This window comes from Capra hircus, chromosome 22 (assembly GCF_001704415.2).
Source record: "Capra hircus breed San Clemente chromosome 22, ASM170441v1, whole genome shotgun sequence".
Lineage (NCBI taxonomy): Eukaryota > Metazoa > Chordata > Mammalia > Artiodactyla > Bovidae > Capra > Capra hircus.
The window spans coordinates 56030489-56043240 of record NC_030829.1 but is presented as its reverse complement, the minus strand read 5'-3'; the positions used below and the strand labels follow the sequence as shown (position 1 = coordinate 56043240).

Sequence of the window (12752 nt, the reverse complement as noted above, 5' to 3'; positions counted from 1 at the left end):
TTTTCCAGGCAAGAATACTGGAGTGGGTTGCCATTCCTCCTTCCAGGGGATCTTCCTGACCCAGGGATCGAACCTGCGTCTCCTGCATTGGCAGGAGGATTCTTTACCACTGAGTCACCTGGGAAGCCCAGGCCACAGAGATCAACCTCATGTAAATAAAGATATGTGACTCTTCACTTAAGGAAGATTTTCTTCCAGCAAAATAATGTGCAAATTAAGGATTTAATATAGAATAATATTTATTACATTTGAAAATGTGTTACACTTAAAAGTGACTATATAAAGGAATTTAGAATGAATGCTTTTGAAAGAAAATAGTTACCCTATCCAGAGTTAGAGAAGTTCGTCTAAATCCAGACTTTTCTCTGTACTAGTAGTACTAGTTTAAGTCCAGTAAACTCCTTCATTTCTTCTATGAGTAGTTTGTAACTGAATAATAATCAGTTAAGAAATTGCTTTTTAACTCTATTAACTGCCTAGAAACAGAAAAATAAGTTTGAGACCGGTGTCTCTGACCACTTCTGAGAGTCATAGGAAGACATGTCACTTTATTTTTAAAACCAACCTATACGTGTCTATGTACATATATTCTGAAACATCCTAAAATCTAACAATCTTGAGAAGCTGTCTTGTGAAGTAGCCTTATCTTACAAGTGAGGAATAAAAGCTCTGGCATGTTAACTAAATCCCCAAGTTCCCATCTGGTTCTGGCAGGACTGGGACTATAGCCCATACCTCTCCAATGTACTCCTTGTTTACTTATTAGGCTTATTACTTGCTGTCATCTTCCCCAACTTGAATGGAAGCTGCATGAGGGCAGAGAGCCATCTCAACTCCCAAACTCTGATAGATTCTCCAACAACTGTTTGTTCAGTGAACAAATGATCAGTCTATACCACCCTCTGTTTCAGATAGGATATACTGGAACTCTGGCATACAGTAATTTCTGGCATGAATTAAAATAATCAACGACAAATGTTCTTAAGCATTGAGTCGGAGTTCTCAACCTATTTTTCTTCTCGCAGTCTTAAGGGATGTGAAACATCCTCCGGAGGAGAAGGAAAGCACTTTGGGCACTGGGAGTAGGGAGGCGCGCCCTGTGAAACAGTCTTCTGCTGCTGTGCTGTGCACTTCTCATCCACCACTGAAATCACTGTTGTAGCTATTCCTTTCGAATGAAAGTCAATTACAAAGAAATCCCACAATTACAAAATAATGTGGGCAGATCCTTGCACTGTTTCATAGGCATTGTTCCTAGGAAATCTGACCTTTATGTAGCACTCTGAGCCCCATGAAACGATGAGAGTTGGTCAACCAGCAGTTGAGATGGGAGGGGAGTTTTATCATTTAAAAGTTCACAATTTAATAAAGTGACAGTCCAGTGTAAATAACTGTTTAAATGACATAGATAGCATCTGTACAGAACCAAATAATTATCACCATAAATTCTGGGCATTTGTACAGAAAATCAAGGCAATTTATATAGATGTGTGTTGTTGCACGGTTATTAAAGAAGGAAAAGGCAAATTATTCATCTTTAAGTCAACATCTGGGAATATTATCTTGTGTAATATTTAAAACACAAATATAACTTCAATATATAAGCAATATGTTCTGTAATACCCCACTTCCTAAGACTCTCCAATTCTTCCGATATGTTTTCCCCTCTAGAGTTTTGTGCCTTTAAAATGTTTATCCTGCAGTTTTCATAAAGTGTGTTGCAACCTCACGCAAAGAGGTTTTACATAAAGCCCTATCTACAGCAGTTTAATGTATCCAGAAGCTATAGCAAGTACCTCTTTTCTGAACATTTTTATCATTGTTTCAATGAGAGGATCCCTGTGGCGCAACTGGTAAAGAATCCTCCTGCAATGTGGGAGACCTGGGTTCGATCCCTGAGTTGGGAAGATCCCCTGGAGAAGGGAAAGGCTACCCACTCCAGTATTCTGGCCTGGAGAATTCCATGGACTGTATAGGAATACTCTGGGTCAGTGAGAGACACGGGTAGAGAAGCAAGTTTAATCTAAAATTATTCACTCAGGTACTAAGTGATTTTGGCAAGCTTTTCTCTACTCATGGATTAAGGCAATAAATAGACAAAACAAAATCAATTAAAAATATTCAGATTACATTTTACGTTTTCCTCCTCTTCTGGGACTGTCAGTAATGAAGAAAAAGGAGTTAACTTCTGTTTTACTATCAGTCTCCACCTCCTATCCTTTCAGGGCTGGCCTATGAATTCTTTTCTTCTGAACACCCCATTCAACCTGGGATTGCATTCTTAATAAAACATAGATAAGGAAACTGACCTTTTATAACCTCAGAACAAACAGAGATGTGCCAGGGTTTTAAAATCCAAGATACAGAACAAACAACAGGAAAAAAAGGGGGGGTGCACAGAGCAGAGGTACAAATCTGTTAATAAAGCTGGCATTTAACCATAAGGAATAGGAGAGTGGCTTACACTAAACTCCAGAGTGAAAATCTATTTGGATCTTAAATACAGTGGCTCACAGCAAACAATAATACACATCAGCTTCAGGATCAGGTAAAACTGCACAGAATCTGTGTGCTTCAGCGTGTATCTCTTAGAAAGGATCTACATATTATCTATAAACCCACAACACACCAAAATCTCATGGTAAACTACAGCCGTCACCCACATTTTGCACTGCTGACTGTGGATGAGACGTGAACATGGTGGATTCACTGTGAAGCTGGGTCACCCTCCCATCCAGCGGAATCTCAGGGACTTGCTCCACTGCTCCCGAGGAATAGCACCAAAACATGTGCATGCCGCTTTACAGTTCAGAAAATTGCCAAGTCTTTGGGAAAAATACACGAAAAACAAGTAGCTGAGTAATAAGAACCATTTTGTTTTGTTTCGTTTTGTTTTTTAATGTGAGAACTATTTCAAATGGCTTTAATCCAAATTCTTATTGGTTATGCATGCCTGGTATCTTCAAATTTAACCCAAGCTTTCCCCAAGCTGCCAAAGGCAAAGGAAACTCTGGTTCTCTGAAGAAAACACTTAATTTTGGAGTACTTAGCCTGAGAGAGTGAGGATGACATTTACTCTGCACTGAAGCAGCCCTGTCATACAGCAGAACGGGACACTCTGGTATCATCTGAGCATGCCCACACAGCCAAAGAACACTCTGTGCATTCTACCTAAATACCTAGGGGTAAAATGAACAACTAGGAAACACATAACACGCCTCTCCATTACTGCCACCTCACACAAATCAGTCCCAAAATAGCAAATGCCCGGGGCTGAGATCTACTGCTGAAAAATGCTACGTTTCAGCAGCTCAAAGCATTTCCTGTGTCTGTCTCAGCCACCAGCCCCCACTTAAAGCTGTAGAATTATAAGATTAAGGAAGAGATTTGAGGAAAAAAAAGACAGATACACACACATATACAACATACGGTTTCCGAGGAGAGTGAGGGTTCCATGCTTGTGAGGGAGGAAGAGGAGGAATATGCCGAAGAACCCTCGGGTTTCTCCCAGATTTGAACATGCTGTACTGTGGCATGAGGTCAGCAGAGACTGACTCCAGCCTGTGAGGCTGAATTCTACCCTGACAAAGCAGGATCACTGTAATATGAAGCAAGAGGACCCAGGGCATGTTGGCTGCTGTACAGAGTGGCTGTTCTAGAAAGTAATGGCAATTCCAAAACAAGGGATCTATGCTGTCACATGAGGTGATCTTCAGCCCAGTTAAGCAATAAGCACCCAAAATACTCTGAATCCCAAACACAGGCAGCTCAAAACATTAGGAGAAAACTTTGTTCCTCAAACCTATTTTGTGTCTGGAGGAAATGAACAGGAAGTGGGAAATTCTAAGAACTATTGGTTACTTTGTTTTATATCACAAATAATGTCCAGATTCTATTCTAAATGAGCCACAGTCGTTTGGACACTGTGACCTAGCCAAGGAGCCCCAAAACTTTTCTATTACTTTACAAGGAAGAAGGGAGAATGTTCTAAAAAAATATTTTTGGTGTTAGAGATACGCTGAAACTGAAGAGATGGTTTAAAACCCTCATTTCTCCCAAATACCCAAAAGGCGGAGGTTGCTGCAGACCTACAGCACATTACCATTTCTTTTTAGGTCACCAAGAATGTATATAACTGTACTGTTAGAAATTTTTCCCTGAAATAAGGGGAAAACACACACACACAAATCATAAATAGAAAAAGGAACCAGGAGATGGAATTTCCATCAAGACAAAAACACAGGACACACAGTGCAGAAAAGCCTCTCCGTTCTGTGGTCTCCCCCGTATTACAGAAGTTTTACTCTAGGCCAGAAGTGACCCAATCCTTTCACCATTCTCAAAAAGACAAAACTCCGATGAGAAGAATGGATTCCGGATTCAGGGTGGGGTTAGGTGTGACTATCAGGGGGGTCTCCCGGAGTGATGGAACACATGAACACGCACATGCACAGCCAAAATCAGCACACACATCAGCTTCCCCTCAAATGCCTCCCGTGTCGCCTTCTGAATCCCAGTTCTGCCATTTCCGAGATGCACGGCAAAATAAATGAGAACACCCCAGGCCTCTGCGACTTCTGGGACTCTCATTTCCCCTTCAAGCGCTTCAGGCTGCCTCACCTACAGCACGGGCCCTATGCACGTTAGTTCCCTTTCCTGCTTTTATTTCCATCACAGATCTGTTCTCACAGACACCAACCGCCATGGATTTCTATGCAGAAACTGAAAGTTTGCAAATCAGAGTGTGAGTTCAAAGTTCTGTGCTTCCGCCGTGCCAGCTGACGACGTCTCCAGCAGCCACACGGCATCGGGGGATGCGTGGCTGCCGCTCATTCATTCAGCAGCAGCAGAGGCTAACAACTCAAGCCTGACTCTGTGCTTGTCATCAAGAAGATAACGGCACAGGACAAATCAAGGAATAGAAGCTGTTCTGTTCTCTTCTTGGGCTCTTTTCTTGTCTTGAACTCTTTTTAGTCTTATCTGTGGTGGTGCGAAGCCGCTTCAGTAGTACGACTCTTTGCGACCCCATGGACTGCACCCTGCCAAGTTCCTCTGTCCATGTGATTCTCCAGGCAAGAATACTTGAGTGGGGTGCTGTGCCCTCCTCATTGGTCTTATACGTCCAAATAATATTTCTCAACTCCACCAGGGAAAGGACAAGAAGTGTGGAAAGAGCAGAACAGTCAGAGCTATGAAGCACTCAGGATCTGCTTAGTTTCACATTCAAAAATGAATCACAGGCACTTTACGGGTGGGGTGAGAAGGGTCTTCAAAGGGTATGAATATGAGAAAATCAATTCAAGTAAATAAAAAATTCTAAGAAGTGACATCCTCATGGTCTGAAGCAAAGTCTGCCCATCTCCACAAGCTGTGGCGCTGTGCCCTCTGGCACTTACCTCTGCTCCCCACTCAGACATCTCACTGCTGCTCTGTCCCTGCTCTGCCTCCTGAAGAAGACTGTCCAGGACTCCAGCAGACACATGGATAAACTCTTACATGACTGTGCTTCAGAACATTTAGCTCTTCCGGGACTTACCAGTTAGTCAAACGGAATTTACCTTTGACCTTATTAACACGAGGTTCTGTTCCACCTCACCACTGAGATCACTAATCTCAAGACTAATCACCCTTTTGGAATTACATCTTAGGCTTTCATGTCTAAGAAATTAAATCTCATTGGTGCTACCCTATTCCCTCCCTCTTCCCCCTCCTAGCAGGATCTATTATACTATCTTTCAAGCCAAAGTCAACGTGGTATAAAGAAATCAAGCAAAACTACATTAGAATTGACTCTACTGATTACTGACTGTCCAACTTTCATAACCACTGAACGTCAGTCTCTTCGTCAAAATAAGAATATAGCACACCTTTCAGCCCACATTTCTGAGCACTGACATACAGATTATCAGATACTTCTGCTACAGTGAATAAACCCAAATTTCAAGAATAATCTCTTCTATGTACATGGCTCTTTACAGAAGTTTTCAAAGCAATTAATGTGACATAATCTCCATTTTACAAAAAAGGAACTTGAGATCTGCACAATTCCTGAATATGGCAGGGCCTCAGTAAATATTAGTGACTACTCTGAAGGTTGACTTATTCAAGATTACACAACTGGGGTGGGTTAGGATTAGAACCAAGGAATTCTGACTCTTCCCTAACATTCTTTCCACTATTTTGCCGTTCAGTTATTTGCCTCTATTTCTGTGCTTCTGTGTTTATTTGGAAGAAATAAAATTATAAATTATATTTCTCATGCTCTATCTTTATCATTTATTATTTCTATATTGGCTTTCTTTAGCTTATATATATATTTTGCATACTCAAACTTTCAAAGTTTCTCTATACATTCATCCTAATACACTGAAGATTCCATGACTTATTTCAGCAAAATAAATTGAGATCATTTAGTTATTTCGATAGACTTCTAACACTACAACTTCACTCTCTATTTCCAATATTGTAATTTCTCCTGAGCAAATGTCTCATCTTTTGGTTTCCAACTGTCTACCACGGGGAAAGGACTCTCTGATCTAAACAGTTTGATCTCATACTCTTCACATAATTTACCTAGAAGCCAGGTCAGAATTCTTTCATTTCTGTCATTTACATCTCTCTTCGTAAAGCAATGCTTAAGAATAATTTCCTTTGCCAAGAAGACTCATGGTCTTTTCAACAAATGATACCAACACAAGTAGCTATCAACATGCAAAAGAATGAAGTTGGACTCTTCCTCACAAAATATAAAAGATTAACTCAAAATGAATCAAGAATCAACATGTAAGACCTAAAACTATGGGTGTAAATCTTCACGACCTTGGATTTAGTCAATGGTTTCTTAGATGTGACAGCAAAACCATAAGCCATAAAAGAAAAACACAGATAAAACAGCCACCACAAGCTTCAAAGTGCACCCCTAAGACCATGAGAAGACAGCCCATAGAAAGGGGAAAAGCTTTTGGCAAATCATAAGCTTTATAAGGGACTTGTACATAGACTATATAAAGAACTGTTACAACTAAATGTTAGCGAGAAAACCCAAATGGGCAAAGGCCCTAAATAGACACTTCTCAACAGAAGACTGACAAATGGCCAAAATGTACATTAAAAAGATGCTCGACATCATTAGCCTTCAAGGGGATACAAATCAAAACCACAATGAAATACCCGTTCACACCTAGCTAGGGTGACGATAATAACTAGAACTGGTGAGAATGCAGAGAAAGTGGAGCCCTCGTAGGCTGCTGGCGGGGATGCAACATGCCACAGTTCCTGCGGCAAACAGTCTGGTAGTTCCTCAAACGATTAAACAGACAGTTACCATACGATTCAACACACCCCTTAGAGGCACATGCCCAAGAGAAACAAAGACAAATGTCCACAGAAAAACTTGTACCCAGACATTCACAACAGTATTATTCATGAAAAAAGGAGAAGCAACTCAAATGTCCGTCAACTGATGAATGATATATAAAATGTGATTTGATATAACTGAATATTACCTGGCACTAACAAGGAAATACTGATAAATAACATATAGTATAATCCTGAAAACAGACTGCTAAGTTAAAGAAGCCAGTCACAAAGGATCAGCTATTTTATGATTTGATTTACATAAAATGTCCAGAACATTCAAATCTACAGAGACAGAAACTAGATTAGTGCTTGCCTAGGGCTGAGGGAAATGATAAGATTGGCAGTAATGGCTAGGATGTGTGGGATTTCTTTCTGGGGTAATGAAAATGTTCTAAAATTAATTATGGTGACAGTTGTGAAACTGAATAGAGTAAAAGTTGTGCAATTATAAACTTCCATGGATGAAGGGTATTATATGTGGATTATGTTTAAAAAAAACTGTTAAAGTTTGTTGAAAAGCTGTTAAAACTTGAAAAAGTCACTTCTCGATTAAACATTTTTAACAGGACTTGTATTCTCAGCTACCACGACTCTTAAGATCTATACGGATTTATTGCATAGATGTGCTTGATCACAGACAGAATGGAATACACCAAAGAAGCACTCAGAGTCAAGGAGAGAAGACAACGTACACTGGATACCCACTTTGGCACCAATAACCTGTGTAGACAAGTCTTACTAAGCCCGTTTCCTCATCTCTGAAGCCTCTTATGATAAAATTGTTGGCTGAATCAACTCTCTTAGAAAGATTTTCTCTTAGTTTGCACAAACTTGAACTTCATGAGCAGCTGAGAATTCTAGGAAGGCTGGAATAAGGGATTAAAAACAGAATTAAACATTCCAAAAAAGACTTCTGTAGAAAAGTGTCATCTGTACTTCATGCTATTTATTATGGTGAATCTTTGGAATATGCAGCTACTCCTCTATATGTTATATAAAGTATTCAGAGTAAAATATTTTATCATGAAATAAGAAAAACAAAGTTGTATTTACATTACACAAATGGCACTGTGAAGTATATGCAATTGACATGTGAATTAGAAACACTCACAAAGCTGTTATGTTGTAATGCACCATCAATTTTTTTGGATGACGAAATGTCTTTACAGCCCTAACAATGTAGGACTATTTTTATCACAACTACTACTATCGATAACCACCAGAAGAATAGCGACCTTTTAAGTACTAGGCTCTTTATACACATCACTTTATTTAATCCACAAAATACCTGGCACTCTACTTTATTCATTTGCTTCATTTTTAATGAAGAGGAAATTAAGGCTCAGCGAGGGTAAGCCGCTTGCTTACCTGTGCTATTCAGCCTATCTTTGATGCTCTTGTAGACTGGCCTACATCAAATGACAAACCAAATCCCAAGGGAGATGCCTCGTTTTATTCTACCCATCCTAAAGGAAGGTAGCTGCCTTGCTAGCTTCATTTTTGTTCCAGTGTCTTTGGGTTCACACTGTGACAGCAGTTCAGAAGAACTGGGATGGTTTGTAAACACATGTAACATTCATACAGTATCCATCACTACTGGGCCTTGCCTCCTGAAACTCTCTCACCCTGGAATGCGCTTCTACATCCAACAGCCGTTAAAGGCTCAGAGCCAATACTCCCATGAAGCTTTCTCTTGAGTTCCTTCTGTGGAAATCTTTCTCCCAATCATAGCATTTCATGAATATAATTATAAAACACCTACTCGGAGCCAGATGTTGTGATAGGCACTGAGTTAGATATATTTATTTTTTTACCATGGTGCAGACCAAAAAAATCAATTGTATTTATGTTTCACTCAGTGTATAAAAACAGGCTACATGGTCTGCAAAATGCCCTGATAGAGAAAAATGATCTTGATCATAGCTTCAGAAACAAAGACAGTGGAAGGAGAAAGGCATTTCTGAGTTCAGTTTCTAAACTCAAAGAAAAACTTAAAACTCACAACCTCGTTGCTATTGATTAATTTACTTAAAATTCAGGCTTTAAAAAATACCTTCCCCGTTTCATAAAACCCAAATCAAGAGCTTTTCTGGTAGGTTTCAACTGCCAAGTTCCATTTGTTTTAAAGGAAAACAATTACAGTCATAACAGCATCTAACGAAACATTCTAGTGACACCAGAGTATGATTTTAAAAGTTTCTTTGAAATTATCCAAATCTCTAGAGTAAATCTGATTAATATTGTGTTCCACGTACCAAATTCAATGCAAAATGGATGCTTACATTGCTGATAAGATGTTTAAAATCTTAATTTCACCTTGTAATTATAAGCGTACTACCACTTGTACCAAGTAGAGCATTTCCAGCAACTTCAGGGGAAGAAGGAGAAGGGGTCAGTGAGGTTGGTTTGCTGTAGAAGATTTCAGAAAAATCAACTATTTTTAAGTTGAAACCACCCATTTATCTTCACTCCTTTCTTGAAAACATTTAAAATAGCACACAGTGTGTACTGTCAGTATATAACTTGAGAGTTTTACACATATTCAATATAATCTCCTAACAGCCCTGGTAGGAAGTTGCTACAACCACCATCTTCAACTCGAAGATGAAGCTGAGAGGAGGAGAAACTTGCTCCAGGTAAGAGCACCGACAGAAAAGGAGAAGAGATTTGAACCTAGGTGTTTCCCAGCCGATATATATATATATATATACATGGTAATTTTGGGTAACCATTAAAGAGCACAACCACCACCTTCGAGGCTTCCCACAATATGAAGAGAATAAAATTGCTTAGAAGACAAACATGTCACTGTCATGTGCTAAATTGAATTAAACTAGATTTCCAAGTACCAGCTATGAGTGCTAGAGACACCGATCTGATAGGAAAATCCTTCAAGAGTACACTGAAAAAAAAAAAACAGAGAAAAAACATGTCCCACAGTTTCAAACATGCATTCACATTTCTCAAAACTCACTCTTCTCTTTGGCTTGTATGATGAGATTATAAAGCATTTTGTTGTCATGTCCTGCAGCAACTCCACACCTTCTCTTGGGGGCTCATAATCAGAGTTAACACCAACAGCTTCTCAGCCACAGCACAAAAGATGCTTCCAAGAGCGGCTGCACATTTCTCTAAGTGTAGCTGTTGCCAGAAGAATCCTCCCTGCTCAGAGCAGCTGCCCTGGAGGGAGATCGTGTAGCCCTTGCCTACACTTGTGCTGTGCAGCCTCTAGGGCAGCGTTGCTAGACATTCTGGATCCTAAGGGTATTGGCCCCTCTCTCTCCACTTAAGCAGCACGAAGCGTGTCCTTGCTACCCAAACAGAAAGACATGGCTGAACCTCCTTTCCTTCTACCTAGTTTTTAAATCCCTGAAAGGGAGGAAAAGAAATGAAGTATTCTTAGAGAAGATTTCATGACTATACCTGTGGCTTTAAAAACTGTTTTAATTTTTTATAATATTGCAGACTGTTGATTACTGTATAATCTCAACTGTTAGAAAACCTGGTCCTAAAGCGATTCCACGAATAAACTGGGTGATAAGGAGACAGTTATGATTATACTCACCGCTACTTGAGCATGTGTAGAACAGATGTTTTTTCCATGAGGATATGGGAAGGCTAAGGAAATTCAATAAAGCATTCCCAGCATTCTCACAAGAGAAAATGGATTAATACAGGGAACATCTGAAGTTCTTCACCCTCACGCGTTGCATCAGTCGGTATCTACTTAGTGCCCTCACCCTCTCTTTGAGAGAGCGGGGCGTGGGGCAAGGGTGTGTGCAGCGCCAGGGCACCAGCATCCGCACAGCGCCCAAAGGGCGCGCGGCTGCAGACAGTGCAGTGGGGAGCAGGCAGGGCAACTCCTTGCTCTCTCACTTGGCTCTGTAACCTTGGGCGAGCATTTTGAATCTGAGTCTCAGTGTCCTCATCAGTAAAACAGGATTATTCACTTTGTATAAATGCTGTGAGAATGAAATGAATTAATGTGTTAAGAGGTTTTTTTTTCCTCCTAGGCACAAAAGAGGCATTCAGTAAAAAGGTAATCCCCATATACTTGAAGACTAATTTAAAACATAAATTTAACCCTAACACAAGCTCCATTAATGCAGGCTGCAAAAGGATTCTTAAAAATGAATTTATAGAGGCTCCTCAGTTACCCACCTTGTTTTTAAAAATGTAATACAATGGTTCAGTCTTTTTTGGATCACATACCCTTTTGAGAATTTGATGAAAATTCTTCCTCCAGAACAACTCGTGGACACATACAGATTTACACGTAATCCTAAGAAATTCAGGGACCCAAGATTAAAATTCCCATATGTGATATTTTGCTTTGGATACCAGGGAGCGCAGTCCAAACTATAACTCAGTGTTATCAGGTAAACCATCAATGTTCTGATGTTCTTCTTGTCCTTTCTTTGAAAACTTGTATTATATGCCTAAGAAGTTTTTGTGTATAATACTTCTATTTAGAAGATTTTAGACTCTATAACAGTCAATTCACATTAAATTGCAAATTTGAAATCAGAGTTTTTTCCTTAAGCTTTTAGGATTGGCTTATAAATCATGATTCTTTCCAAAGGCTAGTAAAATTTAGCAATCTTAGCAATCTGTCTCAGTTGTACAGAATCCACCTGCCAATGCAGGAGATGTGGGTTCAATTCCTGGGTCAGAAAGATCTCTCGGAGCAGGAAATGGTAACCCACTCCAGCATTCTTGCCTGAAAAATCCCATGGACGGAGGAGCCTGCTGGGCTCAAAGAATTGGACACACTGAGCAACTAACACTTTAACATATGGCTATAAGTCATTTATTCCCAACTTATTAATACCATTAACTATAAGTATAACTGGCTCTTCTTTGGGAGTTTTTAATATAGCATCAGAGCTTAAATTATTCATATTTGGTATTTGAGAACCTCCTCCCAACTGTTTTATTCTTGAACAATTTTGCCAGAGTTGGGAGATTTGCTTCATTTTTTACCCAGATTCCTCTGTGGTGTACTTTGAACAAGTAGGGTAATTAATTTTTTTTCAGGTAAATTTAGTACGTATTTCTCTAAACCTTAGTTTCCTTGTTGGCAAGGAGCTCATCGGATTGTTACAGAAATGCAAATATGGTCATAGTATTAAGTATTAAATAAAAAATCCTTCTAGCCAACAATGACTAGAGGAAGTAGAATGGAAAAGAGATTGAGGGTTCCAGAGAGCTTAAGATAGGTGCAAGGTATTTAGTCTTGTTTTGATCGCTTTAAAGAACAAAAAATCCGGATATCCTCATTGTTTCAGAAAAAAACATAAAGATGTTTTAATATGACAAGTAAACTAATCTGTTATCTGTGATCTCAGCTCATAGGGAATTAAGATTAATCCTGAATTTGCAAGGCTAAGTTT

General features: G+C 39.5%; 1 protein-coding gene across 7 annotated transcripts in view; it reads right to left on the bottom strand.

Annotated features, from left to right (window-relative positions):
* TMCC1 (transmembrane and coiled-coil domain family 1) overlaps nucleotides 1–12752 on the bottom strand; it is a 156335-nt gene that overhangs the window by 42543 nt on the left and 101040 nt on the right. Inside the window, exon 1 of one of the 7 annotated variants that reach the window (XM_018067175.1) lies at nucleotides 3430–3814. The exons of the other annotated variants lie outside the window; for them this stretch is intronic. Coding sequence (XP_017922664.1) covers nucleotides 3430–3456 — 27 coding nt within the window. The 5' untranslated portion in view covers nucleotides 3457–3814. Of the gene's footprint in view, nucleotides 1–3429; nucleotides 3815–12752 lie in introns of those variants that run through there. 7 annotated transcript variants of the gene reach the window in all.